Consider the following 25473-nt stretch of genomic DNA (forward strand, 5'->3'; position numbering starts at 1 on the left):
CTATGTGTTCATTGCTTAGTGTCGTATCGACAGATCGTTTCAGATCGATTAATTTTCTCAATTCTGAGAGTGTAATTTCTATTGAAACCTCTTATTCTATTCTACGTCCATGATGTGAGAAAAATCTTGTAATTTTTTAAATCTTATTAAGAATAATTTGCCTCATTTAAAACTTTGTAAAAGAGCCGAGTTTGCGCGTAAAGTTCAAGAGATCGTGTCTAGTTATGGTCGTGTTTTTATGGCGCACAATCTTAGTCGGTATTATTTAAATTAAAGACAGGCTAAAAACTGGTCGGTGCGCGGCGGCAGGCTTTGATAAGCTCGACCAAGTGTAGAGGGTTGCAATGCGTGCGTGCCTCCCGCATACCCGCTCCTACCGTCTTAACAGATAGCTTTTTGTGGCTTTCACGCGTCCTAATGAAATAAGTTTAAGGAACGAATTAAAGTTTAAATCCGATCACGTAAATATAACAAAAAAATTGTAACCCTACTTGGGTTCACTCATGATCTCACTTTGCTCTTTTTTCTTATGAACCTTTCTATATATCGCCTAAGAAGTAAGTGTAGCTTATTAATGTGAACTTTGAACAGTTTGAAATCCATAAGATGTAGCTTATCACTGACGAAGTGAACTTAAAAATGTAAAAACATTTACTATAATTAACTTTACTACTTTACTTTATCCATGAAAATTAACCCTAGCTTTAGATACGATGTGAGTGAAAACTGCTATCATCGGATATTTTTTTGTCTTTTGACCTGAAAATAATATTTAAAATGTGTTCTTTAGATAGATCACAAATATATGTCATACTTATTTAGAAAAACATAAAATTCATTTTCCTCGCCTGCCTTCAATAATTAATTCAACATCCGCCGAGTTAAAAGTGGAAGTAGCAAAAAATATTTTCACTTTTAACAATGGATATGTATTCGTATTGTTGCTTTGTTTCACAAAATTAGTATAGGAGAGAAAGAGTCAGCTTCAAGGATGTTGAGGCGTTCATTCAATGGATACTAATAAGTCCATGCCAAATGATCGTTGCTGTCCATCCGTCTGAAAGATACCATATTTTATTATGTAAATAAGACTGTCTGAAACGTCTGTTTTGTTATTTATTTTTATAAAACTATAATTACCCTTCATTTATCTACACTAGTGTTAAAAAATGGTTTTAAAAAATTATAACAATTTTGTGAAATTAGTATGAAGCTTTTTTCAGAGAGTGACCCGAGGCGTTATATATTACTTTTGTGTGGTATCGCAATACGATTAGCTTTTTATATTTGTTTAGTTACGGCATAAATTTTATAGAATGTAACAATTACTATAACCTTAATAGCGTTGAATATTAGAACAAACTAAAGAGTACGAACGAATACAAAAGAAACCTTGTTCGTGAACCATCGAAGGTCGACGAGTGACAACAAGTTACTTGTGTAGTTGTTAATGTACTCGCGGACATACTTACACAAGTTCATGGCTACTTTTATTTTTGAGAGAGATAAACCCGAAGCAAAGAGGTCAAGGATTTTATTTTTGGCGAACACCTCCCAGTTTCGTTGCCAACACCGCTTTATCTCGCGCCTCAAACAAACTCGCGTGCAATTACCTACCGTAGTAAATGGTAAATACGTCTTAACAATTTTACTTTTTAATTCATTCATGAAACCTTTTCGGCCAGTAACATTAACTTAGATGTTTATATTATCTTTATAAAAATTATTCGCATGTAACTGTCAAAAGGTTTGATGTAACAATATTGGTTGAGCAAATATTGACGGGGCCTTTTCGGACGTCCTATTTACAGCCTCCTTGGCGATTTCCTTCGCGGCCAAATATATTCATATAAATGTATGACATGGTAGTTTTTTAAGTTCGTATAAGGTATTCACCGTAGCGCACGAATTAGCATTTCGATGTTGATTCGCCGTCGGCGAGTCGTGTGTCCTTGGAATAAGGATGTGGCAAACGTTTCTTATCTGCCCGTTCGCACCGCCGCGCCGCGCCATGCCGCTGCCCTATCTATGTTAAAAGTTCAATCCGTTTTTGTGTGAAATAGATGCAAAAAACGTGTGAAAAAGTTTGTAATACAAGTTATCAAGTCTTCTGTTGTTAGTTGAAGTCATGAGTTACCACTGCCGATACATCTATACGAAACATATTTGTTATATCTTTTTTGATAATGAAATTGACGACAAAATGTTTTTCGGTAAAGAAAATAGAGAATATTGGTATAATTCACAGTGGCCTTCACATAAAGAATTACACGGTTGTTAAGTATGCGCATAATATGTTCCATCCAATATTAACTAACGATCTAGTCTAACTTCAGGACTTCAGATCAGTTAAAATTTTACTCATAATTTGTTTTAAAAACCTTAAAAATATACAAATTATTTTCAATGATTACTTCATTAAAATTTTCATAAAATGCTTAACTTAACTTATTACTTGAAATCAATACTTAAACATAAAATAAAAAAAGTTTCCAACTTTGCTCACAATAAAAGCTTTCTACGGACAAAAGCACTTAAACTTGGAAATGAAACTTAGCCGCCTTTTAAGTTCTTAAAAGTTTTGAAACTAAGGCTCACAACACATAAATATCTATTTTCATCTTCGTCGCTTTAAGTTCATCGTTATTATTACAAAATTTCTAGAACTAGGATATATAGCTTAGTGATTAAGTCAGTTACGTTTAGGTCCAGGATTCGAAGTCGTAAAAAATGAAATGATTTCGTGCTTCCTTCATATCTTCAATAAACATTCACATAATAATTGGTGTGGGATTGTTCACTTTGATTTAAAAAGTCTGTTAGCATAATCTGAAGATGACCTTTACTTTCGAATATCGTTCGCTTGAGCAAGGAAGGAACTATCGTATGACGTTACTTTATTATTACAGAATATATCCGCATTTGTATTCCGGACAATTAAATTAAGTCAATCGTTTATTACGTTCCGGAACTGTCATGTGACCTTTGTCTTTGTAATCGATAAAAAATCCGGATGAGGAAGATGACGCAAACCCGCTTCGTATTATTATTACAAAGTTATATGAGTACACTACGATATATTGTTCTTACCACATTTTCAAGATTTATTTTATTATGGTTTTTAAAATAATGTTTATTATCTATTTCAACTCGTGTACGACAGGGAATAGGACAACGATGTAAAAAATGCTCTCAAAGATGCTTCGATTACATTTATCTAAGTAAAAAAATTAAATAAAATGTTGAAATCGTACCCTTTTTTCTAAAGCTTATGTCATCAACTTTATCCTTATTGACGTTTTTTCTTAATTCCCACACAAATTAATGATTTCTTCAAGAGTAAAAGTTACGTCCTAACCACTATAATTTAATAAATCCAAGATAGATCCCTCGATTGTAAAAATCGAAGATGGTAACAATTTTTATTTTTTCTTGTTATAAACACGTCCAAATGTAAGTAGCTTGCACAATTTATCAAACAAAGTCCTTTGTTTCTTTGTTATGAATACACATAATAATGTACAGTTTCCATTTAGCACTCGTAAATATTGTCTTAAATACCACAGATAAAATAAAGCCTCGTTCACATAACGTTTTCGCGACGCACAATCGTCGACGTTTACGAAATAAATTTATGGTCGTAGAGACGTCACGTAAACCAAATTAAAAATGTTTAAATTATTGAAGTTGACATTATTGTTTTCCCGTTAAATGTACAGTACAATACACAATACACATCAAAACAAACAAATACGTAGTGTACAAGTTTTTTGACACCTTTCTGAATTTTGCGCGCATTCTATGGTGGAATTCAATTTACAGTTATTACAAAAACTTCAAAGATATTTACATATTGCTATAAGAAATAACATCACAATTGCCCAAGCAGTTAAACATGTTTCAGTCGTTTTTTTCGTTTTATTTACATATGCGAGAAAATACGAAACAAGGCGTCTTGATGAAGTAATAATTCAGACGTTGGTGATTTTATTGACGACCATAGTTATTTATAAGACGAACTATTAGTATTTATGCAGTCAAGTATGAATAGTAAGTCAGCTTCTTCCAGTAAATAAACTACGAGTATACACAGTAAAGTTCTTAAAAATACTTGAAACCACGAGTACATTGTACATCAAACCTTCAGAAACAAAGGAGCTAACAAAAAGACAGGGCAGTACGCATACCAATTTCAGCAAGACGGAGTCATCCGCACAGACGAACTGACAGAAAGTACAAAGGATCCTATTCCTGAGAGCCCAGAGCTGGGACAATGCGAAGAAACGCGTTTAGGGAAGTGCGTGACCTGCATCGTAACTCGCGCGCCGACAGGGACGCGCCGTATGCTAATGTACGCCATGTCGATAATATCGATAATGTTAATAAAGTTCAATCACTCGGAATATGTTAAGCTTTGCATGATTGAGCGGGAAAGCGTTGTAAAGTTTTCCTGTACAACCTTAACCAAAGCCCTCCTCAAATATTTCTTAATTTTCTTCGCTACATTTTTTAAAATAATAAAATCAAGCCAATTTTGCTTATTGAAGTCACATTTGACAAGGATAAAAACTAAAAACTCTTATAAGATACGATAGCGAAATTCGAAGAAAGAATAATCTTTGCCTCATAATTTAAATTATTCGGAAATGTTTTTTCGACTCTACTAATCATAGCAATAATAATATGATATATTGTTATCTAACTTCTTTCAAAGATCAAAAAGAATAACAATTTGTTTATTTCGAACAGATGCTTCAGTTGAACTGTAAAGTTCACATTGAAGGCACATCACTACAGCGTGTTCGGTCTGGCGAACTATGAAAGTGCATTGTATACGTCCTGGAAGGCCTACGTCACGCCGTGTGACATTTATATGCACGATGCGGTCCACATCGTGAGACTGACGTATCTCGCATCGATTATTAATATTTATAACGAACAAGGAAGCTCCGTGTTGTCGTTGTTACAACATTAAGTCAATTAACAGATATAAAATTAACATCGCATGCGTAGTTGATAAATAATATAAAACTATAAATTTATTTATATAAGGATACAAGGTAAATAAACATTTAATTTAAAGTCTTCGCCTCTCTGTTTAATAACAAAATATAATTTCAACCAAATAAGCTAGATTAAATTATTATATTATTACCGCTAAAAACTCATTCCCATGATATAGTAGTATTAAATACAACTTTAAGCCATCCAATAAAAAAGCGGTTAGTGTCTTAGGATCTCTGTAACACTCTTCAACTCAAGTCATTGCCAAGACATTGATATATACGACATATCTTTACACACATTAGGATAAAAATATACATCATATGTACTAAAGCTTATATACTATATCATATGTACATATACGTATTTAAATTACGTTTACAAGAATAACAGCAGTTAAAAAATTCCAACAAAGATTTGAAAACAATGGAGAGCACATATTTGTTTTCAAAGAGGTTCGTTATGACAAAAAGTTGTTAGCTGCCGCTTTACATGCCTCTCTCGACCTATGCTTCTTCGAAATAAAACAAAGGAATATTTCGTATATACCGGTAGACGACAAATATATTTTTACAACTCATATAACAAACGGGAATTGATAAAATCGCTACGTGAATACGACTCGTATACAGCCTTAAATTGTTTGCTTTTATCTTTGTACAAGGAAGGTATTTAACGTCATTACTTATTACTTAATAAAATTATCGTTAAGAGCTTTAAATCAGAGAGTTATGCATCTGAAAGTTACGGACTTAATATACATAATATATAATTACATACGACATGAATACGTCGAATACCACCTATTACCTCCTCCATGTTGAAGTTCACAACACACGTTCTTTCACTTTTAAAGCTAATATTACATATATCTAATGTTTCTTATTGTATTTCAATGATAAAGCACAATTATTTACCGTAGATAAAGTATAATTTCTAGAACCATGTCATATGAGAACCACATTCAACGACTTCGTTTGAAGTAATTTAATAGTATACAATGTAGTTAGTTATTTATACTATACCGTAAGACCTTAAGTTTTCAAACCTTTTTTAGCGGCATTGTACAAAAAATTATTTATGTGCAGTGTAATCACAGCGCAAAAGAAGGCTTAATCAATTTAAAGGAATATAAATTGTCATGGCGCGATTGTTGAACAGGTAATTTTTGATTAGAATCTAGAAAGACATGCACATTACAGCGCATTGAATTAAACTTTTTATTTATTGTAAATCTATAATGAAGTTGTAAAGATTTGTAAATGTTAATGAAATGAGGAACCACAAATACATATTTCTGTACAAGGATTGCAAGAAATAATTCTCTTATACATATATAACTCAAGGTTTTTAGATATTTTTCTCAAGATTAAGTTTATAATCTAGTACAACTTAAATATTTCAGTCATGAATTACTTTAAAAGGAAGTTTGTTTTATGAAAATACTGCGGGTACGTGACGACCTCGCTCGCAGCCGGTTGACGCTCTGTTTAATCGAGGATATCGTAGATCATATACTTACTACCCATAACAACTGAGATACCAAGATAATCTTACTTCTTGTTATAATATTATAAATGAGAACGTTTAGATGGATGTTTGTTACTAGGTCCCTACTAGGTACCAGAACGGCGAAACGGATCACGACGAAATTTGGTATTGAAGTTGAACAAAGTCTGAAAGAACACATAGGTTACCTATGGCCCCAGAAATGTGAGATACGTTTCATTTACATATTTACTCGATAACTCTGCAACGGTTTGACATATTTTATTAAAATTTGGCTCAGATAGACTAGATGATTCAGATAATTAAATGTTTGGCATTAAATATAGGTTAGGCATAGAACATAGTCTCAAATAGCACATACTATGCATCCCGTTTTTTTTAAATTCCGCGTGGACGAAGTAGCGGACAAAAGATAGTGCTATATAACGTGAAATAACTATAGCCTTTGGCACTACATAACGCTGAGAAAGAGTAAAAGAGGTGGCAGGGAAAGCCCTGAATGTAATTCTTTACTTCAATTTCTATTTTTCTAACACATATTGTTTTGAATACGATTATGAATAGAAGGCGATTAATGCAATAATAATGTTATCTATTTACGCCATAAATACGACAAATGTTATTGATTCTTTTTTCTGGTCTTTCAAAGGTTCAAAGATACAGATGTGACGAACTAAAAATGTGTTATTAAAAACACCTAAAATGCATGAGATAAACCAGAGAATGGTAGCATATGTTTCTTGGAGTACTTAGCCGAACAGTACTTCATTGCGCCATACAAAACCTTTTCACCCATACATCAACGCAGCTTCCTAGTAGTTGCCAAAGTACAGCCAGTGCAGCGCCCTGAGGTTTTGTACCTTAGCCAAACACGTACGAATATCATCAAAGAGATCCGCTTGTAAATTTAATACCTACGTGATCGAGTTACTAATAAAACGATTTTACTTGTTACTGACTTGTAGAATATACGTAATATTTGTATAAATTTAAGTAATCGAGTTTTTAAAGATCTCAAGCGTTATCGTATAACTTAGCTTCTTGAAATAGTTTTTTTACGTTTTCGTTTAGTAAAGTAAGCTATAACGTACATATTTTAAAGTCCATTTTAAAAACGGCATAAGTATTTATGCTTTTTTTGTACAAGTAAGTTCTTTTACATTAGAATCATATTACCAAATCTACAGCGCATATCTAATTACAAGATGGGATTTGTTTATACAATTTCTCAAGGTCCTAAAAGCCATATGACATAAAATTAAAAAGAAAAAATAACAGTCAAGTAGTTAATTATTGAAGGCAGCCGAGGATGTTTATGGGCCATTAGAAAGTCCTCAAAAGGGCGAGAAATTAAATAAGACAAAAATACTTCAAATCAGTTTTAAGGGGATTCGAAATTTTTTCCTTGTCACAAAAGCTACCTTTTTTTTGCCTGCCCCGAAGACCCTACTCACTTGAAACAAAAAAGTTTAGTGATGGGCTACGTAATAAATTATGATTTATTTTACCTGTCATTATTGTTAACTTGTTGTAATTGTAATTGTAATATTAATTAAGATAACGTTTGCCTTATAACAGAAAAAATTAAATAAGTTATACACAACTAAAATTATAATATTTATGTTGACTTAGTAAATTGTTAATACATTTAGCACCATCAAGGAAACATTGCATCTCCCGAAAAGTCAGATTAATTCGAATGGTTACGTAAAAAGAGACTTTAGACTTTAAAGGTAAGATCATGCGGTAGTAAGGCAAAAAAATCGCATTTAAGAAAAAAATAACAAATCTATGAAATTGAAAGTAAATAAGTACATTTCATAGGTTCATCATAGGTTGATCGTGGTGGTTATTAAATGTACATAATTTCATTTCCTTCTTAACAACTCAATTGGATAATATTTAAGTTGACTAAATCTGAAAACGAGAATTCCTAAAAATTCTCGAAAATAATATAAAAGTAAATACATAAAATGTCGATATTTTATTTCTGTGTATAACCCATCCCTAGAATTGTCTAAGTCAAGTTACAAGTGCAGGTTGGGCGAGGTCATGTGTCACTATCCTTTGAGCGGGTGCGGAGTATCGGGCCCAATCACGCATACAAAATACACAAAAAAACCTTTTTATATCTTATTTCAGAATAACATTTTAAAAATTCTTACTTGTAATCGATTCTGAGTTGAGATCTGTTAATCGAGTTTAACAATCAGAACCTCTACTCTTAATGTTTCGATATATAAAAATTGTACATGAAAATACAACACGTGGACAATAACAGAAGACTTATGTACCGACTCTTCCACCCATCTCTTCATGCGTTCAGAGTTGAACAAAAAACTCAGTAAATAAATAACAATCATTTTACTACGGAAACTTTTAGTATAATAATAAGTATAGTATAATATTAATATTATATTTGTAAGTTATAACTGCGCATATTTCTGTACAATAATGCGAAACAATTACCTAGATGTCGAAAAAAAAAATTGAATCAGCATTCTATTTGTCATATTGAGACAGCCATTAATGTGTTCCAAAAAAGGTACAAAGAAATGTGTGTTACTATGAAACTTGGTTAAATTTTATACATATAACATCATTACAGTTTGATCATTATCAGCAACGAAAATCTGAATTGGGAAGCACTCTCAAATAACTTTTGATTCTCGTAAATCGTAACTGTTAATATTAATGAGTCCCTAATACGTGCACGCAGTGTTAAAGTTCTTCTGACGTCAAGTTGATCTTAAAGTTCCTAGAAGAATGTTGTGAGGGATAAGTTGTTAGTGCTCATAACATTTAATGTCACCTTAATTACATTATTACGAGTTAAAAGCAAGTAAAAAGGGATTTGAGACACTTTGTGGACGTTAGCGAAAGGGATTCTTTCTTTCTTAGAGTCATCTATATTCTGTTGTTTTTTTTTAATAATTGTTGGTAATTTTGGTTCCGAACATTGCATAAGTATAAGCTAACATCTTTTACAATTTTGCGTATATTTGATTTAAATTTAATTTAAGTTACGATACCGATATATTGTGTCCACAATCATCTTTTCCTCAAGGATACAATCTTAAAAAGACTAAAAATTACATTCTGAAAATTGAAAATCAAATTACATTCTGAAACCGTTCAAGTTTTTCAACGATTTTTTTTTTTCAGATAAATGAACCTTTTTCGTATATCAAAATATTAACAACTACGCTTCTTTAAAATATTGACGCACGAATATTGCAGACGCGGAAAATAATATGGCGTGTCATTTTGCAAATAGGTGCAGGTGCTGGGGACATAAATCCGCACGAAACCGTACAAGTTCGTGTCTACCCCGTGAGGGGTACATTTTTTTGCTTATAAACGACACCTGCATAACTATTCTATCACGGAAAATTAAATCATTTACGGACAATGCACTGATTTTTATGACTTTTTTTATTATACGAACTAGTGGATCATCGTGATTATCAGTATTACCGGATATTTTGCAACACTTGTCTCGTTTTATACCCTTTTTAAAAGGTCATGCTGTAATATAGCTTTGGATAGAATTAGTTGATAATAACTTCAATTGGATCATGTTATTTTGCAATGTATCGCATTATTTCAGTAGTCTTTTATCTCCAATGAACAACATCCGTATTAGGTTTTGATTAGATAAAATATTTTGTAGCCCAAAAATATAAACATAGTATATGTTAGTGAACTCTATAAGACAACAAATATTTAGTGTATATGACATACGATAAACACATCACCTTTGAAGCGGGTCGATGCTCGGAGCATCAACAACGTTTATCTCCTCGTTATCATAGCGGAGTGACGCGGCTGTAAAGTAAAATCCGTCAACAATACATCATGGAGTAAGTCACTAAATACACGATGTAAACCTAATATATAACAAAAATAGTAGACAGCGACACGTGCAGCGACTAAAGTTGAAATGATGACAACACCGCTGATGAAAGATGCATAAAGGAGTGACGAAATAGACAGGTCCTGAAAGAGAAAATACCAACAGGAGATTTCAAAGCGCCACAAACAACTGTGGCGTTTCGAAATGTCAAAATAGGAAAATGTTACGGAGGGTTTTACCCTTTCTAAAAATCATTATTATAAAAATAACTATCTTATTATAATTATGTCATGTGGACGCACAGCCATCAACCTCCAGCAACGTCGATAAAAAGTAACTGCGTTACTACATCCCTTCCTAAGTGACTTTTAATATTTCATTAATCAATTAGGCATCAATCAATTAGTCGTCGCACTGAAGCCCTAGGCGAGAACATGCAAGACGAAGACCCGGGAGGTAAAGATGAACCAGCTGTGACGGAACCCTCCACTCTTATACTTTACAATTCATATATTGGAAAATTATATAGATAGGGAAGATGAATGGTTCATTTGAAATTGGTCAATGCCACATGGTGCGAGTGCGGCGCGGGGAAGGGTGTGGGGAGGCGTGGGAACTGCGCAGGAGCACATATGGGACGCAGCTTTATCGCGCCATGCATATTATGCGTCGCGCTCAATAATAATAGTAAGACAATAAGCTTCGTAATGACTGAAAGCTCGCATATTTACACTGTATTTCACAAAGGAGCTTGTTTACTAGAATCCGATACACAAGCAACGCGTCACTTGTTAAGAACCCTATTTGAGAATAAATACAAACATAATGTCTCGATTGTTTAAAGTATAGTTCCGTTCTTAATGTGGTGTGAATACGTAACGCGTGTGTAATCACATCTTTTTCTACGAAACAATTTGACAAATGTGACAATTAAGACGGCGTTCTCGGAAATTTCTACTAAAACTTTCGTGAGCGTCTTGAGTGTAATTTTAAAATACGACTTTGAGAAGTCATAACGAACAAAGTCATGTCCAAGGTAGAATATTTTGATTCATCTCCTGGCAGCCGCCCAAAACGGGCAGCTCTTTACGACTCGTAGTTGCCCAACGTTCGCTTTCAAAGGCCACTAACTTTCGTATAAGATATAACGTAGCCAACGTCGAGAACAAAGACTTTATAAGAGAAATGTTTCATTCAGCAGTAGTGAAATTTCCTATCGTCCTATAAGTTATTACGTGAAACAAAATATATAACGAACAACAAAAGACCAAACCATGAAGGTCGTTTAGGTCATAGAAAAAGTACTTAGTGCGAGAAAATAAAACCGGTAGACGTCTTATTTAATTAATTTTTTTAATGTTGATTTTTATTGGTTATATCTCGTCCTACACATTCGAAATTTCTTAAAATATTCAGATAGTTTTTTCCCACATATTTCCTACAATAAAGCCAAAGATCACGTACAAAATATCTGATACCCGAACGCCGCAATGGAACATGAAAATATTTACTTATATAACAGTAATAATAACTATATTATTATGGTCATAACAACTACATTCAGCTGATAGCGAAAATATCCAACGGCATATGTTACTGCAGTACTGTTATTTACTCGAGATAATAAAGGAAATGACTAACTGCATGTTACCACAATTCATATTAGTGTAGCCACAAGTACGCATGTACTAATGGAATTTATTAATAATATTTTATTATCAATAAAGAAAATTAAGACAAAATGAGTTAGTATGTTGAAACGCTTAGACAAAACTTTTTAAATCAGATAAGAAAAACCGCAACAAACAATGTCTATTCTTTTACATATTATACGTATCTGCAATCTAGACTATTCCTCTTTTAGAAGGAGAATAAAAAAATGTCTCAAGACTTTATCTATTCTGTACTAAACTATTATACAAAAAAAACATGATGATATCGAATTTTTGGAATGAACACACTAGTAGTAAATTTTAAAAGTAATCATTTCTATAAATATTAATATGGTACATAAACTTACATAATAAATACATCCAACGTAATTGTTACATATTATACAGTAAAGCAAAAACATTTTTTACTTGTTCAGACTTTCTCGACTAAAAAATATTCATGAATGGAAGAATTGTAACCAAGCAAGAACGTCTCTGGGAAAAAATCCTTTGTCTCTGAAGACAATTGTCTCAAACCGAGATACCTTAAGAGAGTCTCTCTCAGATTAGACTTACTTTAAACACTAGAATCTGTCGCATAGGCTTACGAAAGGAAATACATGCATACGTATAGAAAACGCATTGTATTTTATAAGGACAGATATACAGAACAGTTTGTATGACTTTATATTGCGAATTGTTGTTGGGTGAGAATCTTGAAATTAATTTGTTTTTATATAATTTACCCATTACTGTTTAAGAAGTACAGAAGTAATTGATATTTTGGAATTCAGAATATTTTGTAATTATTTCGAGTTCACGTATTCTACAGTACGTATATTCTTAAGGAGACCTTGTTCGTTATTGATTCCAAAAAGATCTGAAATAATTTGTTTTTTTTTCCACTTGTAAATTACTTTTTTTCTTTACTTCTAATTATACTATACTATTATAGCGAATAAAGTTGGTAAACGCTTTTAAAGTTCCTGGAACCACTTATACTGAGACACCGCTCTTACCAGTTTTAAAAAGACAGGTGCTAAAAACTACGAACCAAGTGCGTTCAAGAATAGATTGGCGAAGTGCAATGCACTCAAACATAACACTATAAATCAACCCAATTAGACTCACATTTTACTAACAAATGGAAGGACAGATAAGACGTATTAGACTTTATTTATCTCTTATTTAAGGAAACCTTAATTATCTCATACGAGACTTTCCTAAAACCATATCACTATTCAACATTTACTAATTGTTACAGTGTTTAATCAAATGTAAAGCTTATTGCTTTCGACATAAATCTTTAATTAGCATGTCAGGTAGTTATATCTAAAGCACATACTAAGTATTTTGCTAGTTATGTAGTGTAATGTAGCGACGTAGGAGATCGGTCAACGCCCTGGACCTATGCCAATGGCAACAATCGCGGCCGTAACTTTCAATTACTCGTCTATTAATGCGTCGCAGGTGATGTATCGTTTCACTCGTAATGTAAACTCCCTTTTGTACTCAAACGAGGAATGGATACCTCCTGTCTTTGTAATGTAAACTGATGACTTACATCGTAAGAACTGTAGCTACAATTCTATGCACACACGAACTTTACAAGCTAAGATATCTCTTGATTTTGACTGCTGTATGTTTTAAAGAAGGTACAATTTTCGTAGATATATTGGAGGCAAAAGAACAATAATCATATTCTCTTCGATAAAGAAGTAGCTTTAAGCTTTTAAGGAAAGATTACAATCATTAAAAACGATAAGCCTGATTGAAGACATTGATAATAAGTTTGCAGGCAAAAAATTGACAAGATTAAAACAGATTCTCTTCATCATACATGAATAAAAAGGAACAATATCGAATAATTCGGTAACAAATCGCTAACCATGCGGAAGGCATTGCTCGGCGATCGGTTGGCAAGTGGCCAGGCCAGCGTGTGGCAGATAGGTGGCATTGGGCCAGCCACGGTCACGAGCGGCCGTCGATCCCGCGCCCTCGCACACAACAATCACCACAAACAATGCTCTAACATTATCCAAATAGTAGTGTTAGGAAGATTTAGCCTTTTGTCATAACATATAGACCTAACTGAAATCATCGACATAGCGAATCATACTTTAAAATCAAAAGAATCTCAGACGCCTTGAAATTATAGTGAAGACAAGGAAAAAGACTAAAATTTCAATCTAGCGAATAGTCTTGTTGAATCATCTTACGTACAGTTTATTTCAGTAAATTGAGAGCGATAAAAGACTTCTAGTTTCAAACAATGTACCTGCGATCGTTACTGAGGGACTAAGAGTAATGCTTTATAGTGAACATTATCAACATTAAAAACGACCATCACGAACTTATCATTAAAGATACTAAATTTTAAAAGAGTTGAACATGATAAAAACTAGTCATAATATCTCAACTTTAAGGAATCGACTCAAGGATAAGATAAGGCAAAAGACCTTATCTATTCCCGAGGGTGCGTCGAGAGTCGGGTACAGTTTACGAATGTCTTTGTAAAAAATCATTACAAAAAAACGAACTTTTGGGTCATTTACAACGCAGCAGGTAGTGAGTTATAGTAGTGTTTCTTTGTTATTGAACGAGAGAATAATATTTCACCAGCAATTGGCAGTAAATAGGACTTTCATAACAATAGAGACGGTCCGTCAGTCCGTCCGAGCGGTGCCTCGGCTATTTTAACTCGCAACACGTGTCCCTCCCAAATGTTTGTTTAGGCTAAGTCGTAAAGCTTCAATGACAGGATGCGGTGTAAACGGACAAGGTTATTTTAATTTTTTAAATATTTTTGCCAATTATCCGAAATAGTTTTCCCGAGAAATTATAAATTGCAAGTGCATTCCATCCGTCAGGCTTACAACTCAGGGCATAAAGCCAACGAAATTTATATAGGTAGTCTTCATATACAGAAATAGTGTTTGCTTGTGTTACAGGTAAACTTTTGTTTCTCAGGAGTGTGCAAATTAATTTCATAAACTATTTATCTCATCTCTACCTTACTTACAATCGGATGATTAATGGATACGTCTAGTATCAATGCTTTTGAATTTAGGTACATCCGATTGAAGCAATTTAATTTAAGCTTTCATTTATTGTACAGAAAACGATTGGAATAAGTATACAGCCTCAGATTTTTGTCTATTAATACGAGTAATATCCGTTTCTTTAATCTATTTATTTAGCTCTTTACCTTTTATGTGTCATTTGGCTACTTTATTCACCGACTTCGCCAAGGATCTCGAACGGGAACAGCAAACAATATTATAAATCACAACATATTCGATTTTGATTCAATACGAAAGCGCTCCGAAGTTATTTCGAGTGCGGCACGCAAACACATTATTTATTCTCAGTTGAAAATAACTCGACCGAATTCAAAATAGTGCACGACCGTTGAAAATAACTTTTTATTTCATATTTTATCATTAACGTGAAATATTGTTTGTTTCTGCTATAAAATGCCCAATTACTTTGTTTTTGCAGAGGAATATGCTTATCTTGACAAATTGGTAAACGCCACACAGTTTTACAGCTCTGCATTTTTAATCTAGAGTCTAGAGTTTATTAAGAGGTGCATAAAAATCACACGAAAAATATAAAAGCGTGTAATGAGTAATCGGACAACAAAACTACCAAAGATTATTCAACATTACTACTCGAATGTTGACTAGTTTGTTACAAAAACTTGGTGAATCACCGCGACCTTTATTTCCGCATTTTGTTGGCGCCATCATACTTAGTAATCAAAATAAAATACGCCCATATGACTGGATAACTAAACAGTCGGAGTTGAAAAAGTAATTTGTCAAATTATATTTTCATTTGATCTCTGTTACATATAGAATTACGCTCATAACATGGTACCAACATAATATTTATTTGAACCCCAAAAATCAAAGCACTATATGTACATATTTATATACTTGTCGGTACATCATCAAAAGGAAAAGCAGCAACTAAGATTCACACCTGGTCTTAAATGATGAAGTGGTATGTTTATACGTCCTAGATTAGTAAAAATTTTAAGAGTAAAGTTCTTGAAGGTATGATATGCAATACAGATTAGGTACTTTACGTAGAAGATGAAATTATTTTCTCTACAAGTGACCATAGCATCTCTCACGTTGTCGGTCCATTACGCTTCCAAAACAGTCGTTGAGTGCGCGAGCGCATTTTGTCTTGTGCGTTTATTTACGCGATGCCCGCGGCGTTGGCCGACTTCCAGGACCAAACGAAAATAGATACTTCTGTAGATGTCATTGTACTACGACCAGGAGAGCCCTAACGCTGACGCACAGGATTACGGTACAATGTGGATATATTCAACAACACATCATATTTATCAAACTGTTTATTCTATCACACCCATCACGATTGTCCATCAAGTTCGTCCAGTTACATCCCGTTTCACTGTAAAAATTAAGAAAACAAAACATTTTCAATTCGGTTTGATTTTTGTTTTGTACCAACGTAAGTTGTAAATTTTTTCCAACATTTGCTAATATTATTACCTTAGAATAACATACAAAAACATTACATAAATTCTGATAATATAATATACATTTAAAACTAATTAATACAGTCACAAAGAAGTGTTAAAAATAGTAAAACCAAAAAAAAAAAACTTTTAAATGATAAGTGAGATCGTACACAATTACATTTTATTGTGTTTGAAGTAAAATTTTCGTAGTAAGATTGATTTCAAATTCAAAGCGCTAATGGCACCTTCCACGATTTTATTATTAGCTCGCTAAGGCGTTTAGAGATCCGTACGAATCGTAAATAGAATCTATTTAAGCGTCCAAGCCACAACGACGGACAAAAGATGATTTTAGTTTAAACGAAGACGCTCCATCAAAAGTAGAAAAAGATGGTTGTCGACCAACAAAAAGTGGGACGATTCGTTCGCCCAACCCTTTTATTTTGCTCCGTTGTGATGCTTTTTTACTTTTATTCTAAAAATATCGCATTCACGGACCCATTTCGAAAGGAAACGTGATTCTGTCCAAGGTCGAGTGAATTAGTATTCGTATGGTGTTCTCGCAGTTTGACCGGACGTCTAAAACTCGTTAATATGCTTGCTTGTCGATTTTTTTTATTCTTCTAACAATGATTAGAATTGCCCGCGGCGGACCTGTCTTCTTTAATATGTTTTACGGGTTATGTAATTTGAAGGTCTTGGGAATTATTCCAAAACTATCCGATTGATGTCTTATTTTGGAGATTTTCGATCTTTGGAATTTAAAACAAAATTATGGAATACGCTTTCATTGTTATAAGGTTAAAGTGTGGTCGCGTTTCGCGTTGTGTTCCTCTCTGAAATTTTAAGATTCTAGTCGGTTTAAAACTGTAAGTAATTATCAAAATTTCGTTCCATTCTTCCGTCCCTTTTTGTGATCAATTTTAAGAACTCCTGTACGATAATTATTGTCTATAATTGTATTTTAAAGAAGTGACGAATTGGTTTTGTGATTACATATGAGACAATATTGATTTAAGCAATAGATGGTATTATTTGTTGGTTAAAATTATTATCTAAACCATACAAATTAGTAAAAATGGAGTGTCTGTATGTAATATCGATTTTATCTGTCTGTTTGTCTGTCCGCAAGGTGGCGTTTGTTCTGGGCAATCTCAGGATCGGCAGGAGCGATTTTGAGGAAACTTTTACTGAATGAATTTAAAATTATTTATTTTTAATGTTTCTAGAGCACAATGTTATTGTAATAAACATTAGGTGTTAAAACAATTAATATCAAATGTGACTTCCCTCCGTTCGTGAAATGAAATTAATGGAAATATAATATAAAGCTACGTTGCAGACAGTCTGGCAGAATATAAAGAAATTACAAACTGGAATAATTGTAATGTAAGGTTATCTCTGTCCATAATAAATGAAATGATATAGAATGAAACGATATTTTCACTGTTGAAAGAAAACAAATTCAAAAGATGAAAAATTTAAGTATAGAAAATAAATAAAAATCTCAGGTTAAAGCATGGTGAACCTACAGTAAGTTTTCTCGAGAGTTAAGCCTTGGAATGCCTTCACATTTTATATTTTCAAGTTTTGTTAAAGGAAAATATTTTATTAATTATCCATGAAAGCTATTTCTCCACTAATTGGATAAATACGGTTGATGAAATTCTTTTTTTTAAGAGGAATCAGAACGAGAAAATTTATGTTAAGCTACAACAGTAATTATTATTGTAACATAGTATTTATTTATTAAAATGGTACACCAATTGCATGTTCAACAAGCACGAGCAGATAAACAATAAAACATAGACAATAAAAAACATATAGGAACATAAAGATGGTAGGCGTACACAGCCTTTGAAATAAAACTTGTATCGTGATAAGTATACATGCTTATCCATAGCTAAATATCGTTAACTTTAATATATTTTAAACAAATTACATTGAATCATATTTTATGAAATGTATAAAATGAGTTTAAGAGACACGATAATTAATACATATTTTAAGTCGAAATTAGTATCGAAAAAGCTTATATTCTTCTTCACTCGAGAAAATGGTTCTGTGATTCTGATTCATTTGTTATTTTAATTTGCTTGACTTGCGTGACCTAAGCAAACGAAAATATCAAACTTAATGTCTGCGTTCACTAGTTTCTTTTTATAAGCTTTTCTTCCAAACATTTCAACGATGGTAAACATCCTTTGAGTTAGACGCCTAGGGTTTTCAAATAGTTATTACTAAATTACACGAAAATAAAAATCATTGCTATTTTAAATAAACTAAATTTAAAATGTACGACACGTGCTGGAAGTACCTCCGTCTGGAAAATCACTTATGAAAATATTTAGGTATACTAATTTTCAACAGACATATTTGTAATACATAAATTAAGACATTCAGACTTCAAAGTTTTGTGGAGGGAGCGTCCCTTTTTCTGAGACTACCGCAGATTCCCCTCGCGAGTGTAATTAATGCGAACATCAGACGCCCTTTTATAGCATTATGTTCAGATATACTTGGATCATCCGAGGTTATTCACCTATCCACAAATTCACGATACTATATATAATCATATCATAGTCAATCTTTCTGGCTAGAACTTTTTTCTTTTCTTGGCAAATTTTTACTGATGTTTAGGTTAGGTTAGACTTGCAGGTATTTCATCTTGTAGATTATTCAATCTTTTTTTGGTAGTTTTGTTCTTATGAGATATGCCAATCCCAAAATACCCTTTGGTTTAATGAACGAGCTGGCATATTCGTACCGCCGCTATTGAAGTCGGGTCTGACAAGATTGTAAAAATCAAGCCAACATCAGTCGGATTAACTTTCAACTCTGGGAACAGCAGCTTAAACTACCGTCTGTTTCTCTCACACTCCAACAGCAAGTGTTGGACATCACCTTGAAGATATTATGGTAAAAAGGAATCATGCCAAGGTTAAAAAGTATTGGGGATTCAAAACGTAAGCAACTGTTTAAAATCTTGTGCAAAACGAAAATCCAATGTGATTTCGATTGTTGCGGGTATTTTCTTTGCGTGTAACATAGCTGTTATTGATATGTCTTGGAAAAACGATTTGTTTTAGCCGGCTTACTTATAACCTCAAAGCTGAAATTGAAGAAGATGCGACGTAAGACAGAGGGGGAGCGTCGCTCGATGTTGTGACGCATGCGCGGCGCCGACCCTACGAAGCCGGCAAGTGGAGTCGGCGCTGCACAAAGCGAGCACCCGCCGCCGCCGGCACGCACTGACCCGGCCCAACATACATGTACCGCGACCACCGGACACGTTTGCAACGCACTGCCATCTCCTGCTACTTAAAACGAGCATGTGATAAAACCTAACGCTAAAACTTGCGTCTCGTAGTGTTTCTTTTGTAGCCATCTCAAAGTTATCATGTACAAGACGGTGAGACATGGTGAGAACAGTCTGCAGTACACTATACTGCCGCAGACGGAGGAAGTGTTGAGCAACAGCGGCCTCAAGGGCAAGGGGCGCGACTACAGCCCCTCCATCCACGTCCGCCGCTCCCGGAGGAGGTCTACTTTGAAATATGTTTTACTGGTAATTTTTGGAATTGTAATCGCACTCGCTCTAGCGTCTGTTCCGCTCTACATTATGAACGCAGCTCTGTACGCACGAAGAAATTTGCAAGATCATCACGACATTGGCACGTCCGCTCCTCTGGCTCCTGCCGGCAGGGAAATAGTTAAATCGAGGAAGAAGGAACTCAAGTTTTTGCCCGAATTCATAACAACGGCAAACACCAATCTTGACATGTCCACGCAATCTTTTGTAACATCTCCTACTGTTCTCACAACAGTTATCCGTGATCGGGCGACGACTCCGCCATGGACGATGCCCGCTTTGAGGTCTTGGAAGGGATTAACTCCCGTGACGACGCGGCGACCCTTAACTACGGAAAATTTAGAGGAAATTCCCCTAATCGGCACTCCGTCTGGTAGCGTCCGCTTGTTGGATAACTACATGTCTGTGAAGCCCTGGGAGAAAGACATAATAATAAGACCCACAGTTACCCCGGAACCGATGACTGTTCGAAACATATTTAAATATTATTCCCAATTTAGTGCTACTTCGGATAAATCGGTTACGAGTAATATGAAAGGGGATGATGTGTTAATCACGCCCAGGGCGACCTCCACAATATCTCCAATAACAACGGAATCAACAACGACATTGCCGATACTCGAAGACGAGCAATCTTTGGAAATCGACGACGTGTTCTCCCTATCTACATTGAAGGGAGACCCGGGAATATCCGGTCCGGTCGTCGACTCTGATGAAGTCACAGTTTCTAAGGCGACAGGTGGTTGGTACGGAGCACGGTGGCCATTCGTCGATCCTTCTTCTTATTTCCAATGGACGGTGAGCAACTTACTTATGTAATGTTATTTTTGCTGCGTTGCGTGCTTGTAATAACTCCTATCAAGTAATATAACTTCGATTTATTATCTAACTATGATTTATGAGTGTTTAATAAGTTTTTCTACACTTAAACATGATTAATTTACTATAAAGATTGTACCAATCGTGTTATCATTATGTAAGAAGTCCGCACTGATTCTCTGTCTTATTGCGAACACATCCTGGTAGTTAAAGATTAAATCTAGTTTATTGAATCCGGTTACTTTTTAATCATTGCAAATGCAAACATGGAGTTTTTTTTTTATAGTAGGTATACTTATTGAACAAGGAAAATCTTCTCAGATTTTTATTTTTCTCACTAAATTAACCTGAAACTAAATTATCTTGTATCTTTCGTTTATTTTTTAATAATATGTTTTTCGCTTCAAGTTTGCAATATTAATTATTATTTTGTTGTACGAAATACTAGTTTGTATTTTTTTATTTAAGATAATAATATAACGACTAATGTAGATTACACTTTACAATTTTGACCTTCAAGAGGTCACCAATATTGAATTAAAACTTCCACATGCAAGAATATAATGAAACTTGTTTAATATTCAAGTGTAAACACTGAGTTAAATGTTGTACATGTCACAGTTTACATGTGTAAGCAACATTAACTATGGTAAAACAAATCTCTACGGAATGCAAGTATGTCTAGCGAATGTTGTTTGTATACCTCATAAATACGAGAATGCCACATCTGGGTGTAATTATTGTTAGTAAACAAGTAGGTATTTTTTTAAACATAGAGAATAATATTAAATTATTTAAACAAGTAATTAAGCAACGTTAAACTTACGTACTTGTGTACAGTGTTAATGGCAAAAAATCTACATAATTTGCTAAATAAAAATTATTTCCGAAATTCAAGTGATGTGGTTTGCAAATAAAAATATTAGGTCCTTACATATGAAATTGGCGTTTTTCGTACTGGATACTTTAATCACGAATTTCTCCTCTTTGGTAAGGAATTTCAAATTCAAATTTGTACAGCTATAGACTCATGTATTTGTGGTTCGATGACCGTCATTCATTTGTTTTTTTTCTTCTGTTTTTTTCTGTTTGCGTCACTCAATTTACAAAATGGAAAACTTAAAATATCGCATTATTTACGAGTACGAGTTCCGCCGTGGCACTAGTGCTACGGAAACGACTCGAAGGGTGAATGATGTGTATGGCGGTCGTGTTGCAAAAGAAAACACAGTTCGTTTTTGGTTCCAACGTTTTCGTTCTGGAAATTTCGATCTGCAGAACAAGCCCCGTGGACAGCCTGAGACTCAAGTTGATAATGAAGAGTTGAAGGCTATTGTCGAAGCGGATCCATAGCAAACCACGTCCGAGTTAGCTGCAGGCTGCGATGTTAGTGATAAAACTGTTTTAATTCACTTGAAGCAAATTGGGAAGATTAAAAAGCTTGAAAGGTGGGTACCTCACGAATTGACTGAAGCAAGCCGGCAAACGCGCGTCGACTGTTGCGTTACATTACTAAACCGGCACAATAATGAAGGTATTTTAAACCGAATCATTACCTGTGATGGAAAATGGGTTCTTTACGATAATCGGAAGCGCTCGGCGCAATGGTTGTATCCTGGCCAGCCAGTCAAATCCTGCCCCAAGCGAAAATTAACCCCAAAAAAGTTACTTGTAAGCGTTTGGTGGACTAGTGCCGGTATTGTTCATTACAGTTTTCTCAAATCTGGCCAGACTATTACGGCTGATGTCTATTGTCAGCAATTGCAAGACATGATGGAAAAGCTAGCGGCTAAACAACCTAGGCTGGTCAATCGCTCCACGCCACTGCTGCTTCACGACAACGCTAGACCACACACTGCGCAACAGACGGCTACTAAATTAGAAGAGCTTCAATTGGAAAGTCTAAGACATCCTCCGTACTCCCCGGACCTTGCTCCAACAGATTACCATTTTTTTCGAAATTTGGATAACTTCTTGCAAGGGAAAAAATTCAACTCCGATGGGGCAGTCCAAATCGCCTTCAAAGATTTTATTGATTCCCGTCCGACTGGTTTTTTTAGTAAAGGGATCAATGAACTACCTATGAGATGGCAAAAGTGCATAGAAAATAATGGTTCATACTTTGATTAATTAAATTTATTATATTAAAAAAAAATCGACTTTTTGTTCCTCCCATACAAAACGCCAATTTCATATGTAAGGACCTAATATAAGAATTAAATAAAAAATTTCAATTAAAAATAATAAGAGTTCATTTTATGTTCATGATTATTTGTTTTATCCACTCACAAAAAGTCCATAATATGTGTATTCAAAACTCATCAATTCGCAAAAACAACTGAGTCTGTAGAACACAACTGATAATTACTTTATGTATTAAATTTAATTTGTGTTGTACAGTTACTAAGATTATTCTATATTTGAGCTATTTTGACAATCTTTTACTTACTGCCTCACCTTTAATAACTATCGTAAAATGGTGTGACACAAATGTATAAATAGTTTTTGCACCATAGCATGATTTTTATTAATAAATCTACTATTTACTATAGTAATTTTACTACACAGATAAACTCAGTGATTTGTTAACGTAGATAATTGAATATTATGGCATAAAGGCTATTTTAGTTTTGTTTCTATTCACCTCATTTTACCGGTACTAAAACAGTCCGTTAGTATAGAATTCTCACATTTAATCTATTGTAAAGGTGGCTATTATCTATTTATCAACTTAATTGCGGCGGTGAGTCTGTCAGCAGAATGTCAACTCTAATGTAATCAGATAGCTAGGTTGGCATCCTTAATATACAGTTCCAATTATATAGTGTTTAATCGCAATAAAATTTTACTGCTGAAGCAATTGTAACATCTTTTGTATATTACATAATATGTTTATTTATTGCAGGGTTACTCGTTGGCGGACAATCTTTTATTGCCGCTGCTTGTGGCTACTCTGTCCTCCATTGTACTCGTGTTGTTGCTGGCGCTGGCTGTACGTCGTCGCAAGAGGACGTCCACAGCTTCCGCACAGATTGGGGTAAGGCTCGTTTATATTGGACTGAGGATTTAATATGTGTCTACTAATCATTTAATATATTCTTTGATGTTAAATATGAACTATGTACCTATATAAAATAGAACAATTATTTCAACATTATAGGCACACAAGAATGTTGACTTGTTTAAGATAATTTAGTTAAAATTAGGGCAAAGCTGCCGACCAGTTAAATTTTATCGATACCGCTTCTCAGTAGGGGCTTAATCATAACGTTTCGTCGGTGTCGAATGTTATCTACAACATTCCCAAAAACTCGAATTCGGGGAGAAACAGAACTCGTTTAAATGCTCTAGTTTGAAATATATTATATTATGTGTAGCTAGTTTTGTTACTTGAGAATAAAAGTTTTAGATTTCTCTAATGCTAGGTCGACAAGAATGATTTTCTGTTCATATCTAGCGTTAAGTATCGTACGTAGAAATGGATTTTCTTAAGACCTAAAACTTTGTTTCAGAAGTTAACCTCTGATCTTCAAGATGATGTTACTAACCTTCTGCAGGCTGAAAATCCAGAAGATGCCGAGGAGTGAACTGCCCAAACCACATCGCTTGTTCATGTAGCTTCTTCGAGAGTACAAGTAAAAATATGCCTTATGTACAATTGAAAGAAAGCTCATAATCCCAGTGTCATCTCAGTTGTACATTAGGCATCAGAGCACCGTATAATGATTTATCAGCTAATTCTGTAGTGTTGAGATCACAAAAGACATTCATATCCGCGTATAATCTTTTACGCACCGATCAGATTTCAATCTTTCAGTGCCTATTATTTGTAAATATACGATTTTTAGGACCTGCGTCGCACAGGTCCATGAAATTGGTTTGCATATTCAGAGATACGATATAATATTGTGTAGTTAAGTATATTTTGTAATGGCATTAGATATTGGAATGTAATTTAGATATGTATTAATGTGTCAAATGCCAAGTTGCTAAAATTATTTTTGTTACAAATTATAATCTACATTCGTAATTTTTAAATGACGTTTGGCTGACATTGCTGGGTAGATGTAAAATAAATTATCTTTCATTCCATTTTCGATATCCCGTCATATAAGCGATATTAATATAGCGTTATCATGAGCTTGCTGGATCATAGCTGAATTTATTTTAAATATATAAATACCTGTCAGACGTAAGTATCGGTCGTGCTAAGTATATCATATCTCTGAAAACTCAAATATACGACTCGACAGTATTAATTAAAACCCTGTGGTATATATGTAATTCTACGTAGTCGTACATATATATGTAGTTACGATAGGCTAAGTTAAAATCTACTATCAATCTTGATGTAACACTACATTTTTACGTCGCATTCTATTTGTGCATTTCTAATTATTCGTGTATATCTATGGCACGTTTTATACGCTGCGACAGATTCAAAGATGGCGTCGTGAAGCGCGGGAAAATACAGTCCCGTCAAACAAAAGGTCTTCGTAGCAATCACGCGATTGCTTCACTTTTACCGCAGGCGATTTACTAG

The 25473-nt window shown here is 34.1% G+C and overlaps 1 protein-coding gene across 2 annotated transcripts; it reads left to right on the plus strand.

Moving 5' to 3' along the window:
• Nucleotides 1–19622: 19622 nt before the first annotated feature.
• On the plus strand, nucleotides 19623–24646 carry LOC106710945. Of its 2 annotated transcripts, none has more exons than XM_014503146.2 (3): nucleotides 19623–20909; nucleotides 23836–23967; nucleotides 24446–24646. In XM_014503146.2, the coding sequence occupies exons 1-3, from the start codon at nucleotides 19920–19922 to the stop codon at nucleotides 24515–24517; spliced, it is 1194 nt and encodes a 397-aa protein (XP_014358632.2). In that variant the 5' UTR covers nucleotides 19623–19919; the 3' UTR covers nucleotides 24518–24646. The 2 variants fall into 2 exon arrangements, with proteins under 2 accessions (XP_014358632.2, XP_014358624.2); XM_014503138.2 differs by having other exon boundaries at nucleotides 19624–20909; nucleotides 24443–24646.
• Nucleotides 24647–25473: the final 827 nt, after the last annotated feature.

Source organism: Papilio machaon, chromosome 14 (genome assembly GCF_912999745.1).
Source record: "Papilio machaon chromosome 14, ilPapMach1.1, whole genome shotgun sequence".
Classification (NCBI taxonomy): domain Eukaryota; kingdom Metazoa; phylum Arthropoda; class Insecta; order Lepidoptera; family Papilionidae; genus Papilio; species Papilio machaon.

What these genes read in the sequence shown, in the direction of transcription:
- LOC106710945 (XM_014503138.2), top strand. Translation starts at nt 19,920, where the DNA reads ATGTACAAGACGGTGAGACATGGTGAGAACAGTCTGCAGTACACTATA. An exon ending in CTTCTTATTTCCAATGGACG is followed by an intron (nt 20,910 to 23,835) that starts GTGAGCAACTTA and finishes TATTTATTGCAG; the next exon opens with GGTTACTCGTTGGCGGACAA. An exon ending in CAGCTTCCGCACAGATTGGG is followed by an intron (nt 23,968 to 24,442) that starts GTAAGGCTCGTT and finishes ACTTTGTTTCAG; the next exon opens with AAGTTAACCTCTGATCTTCA.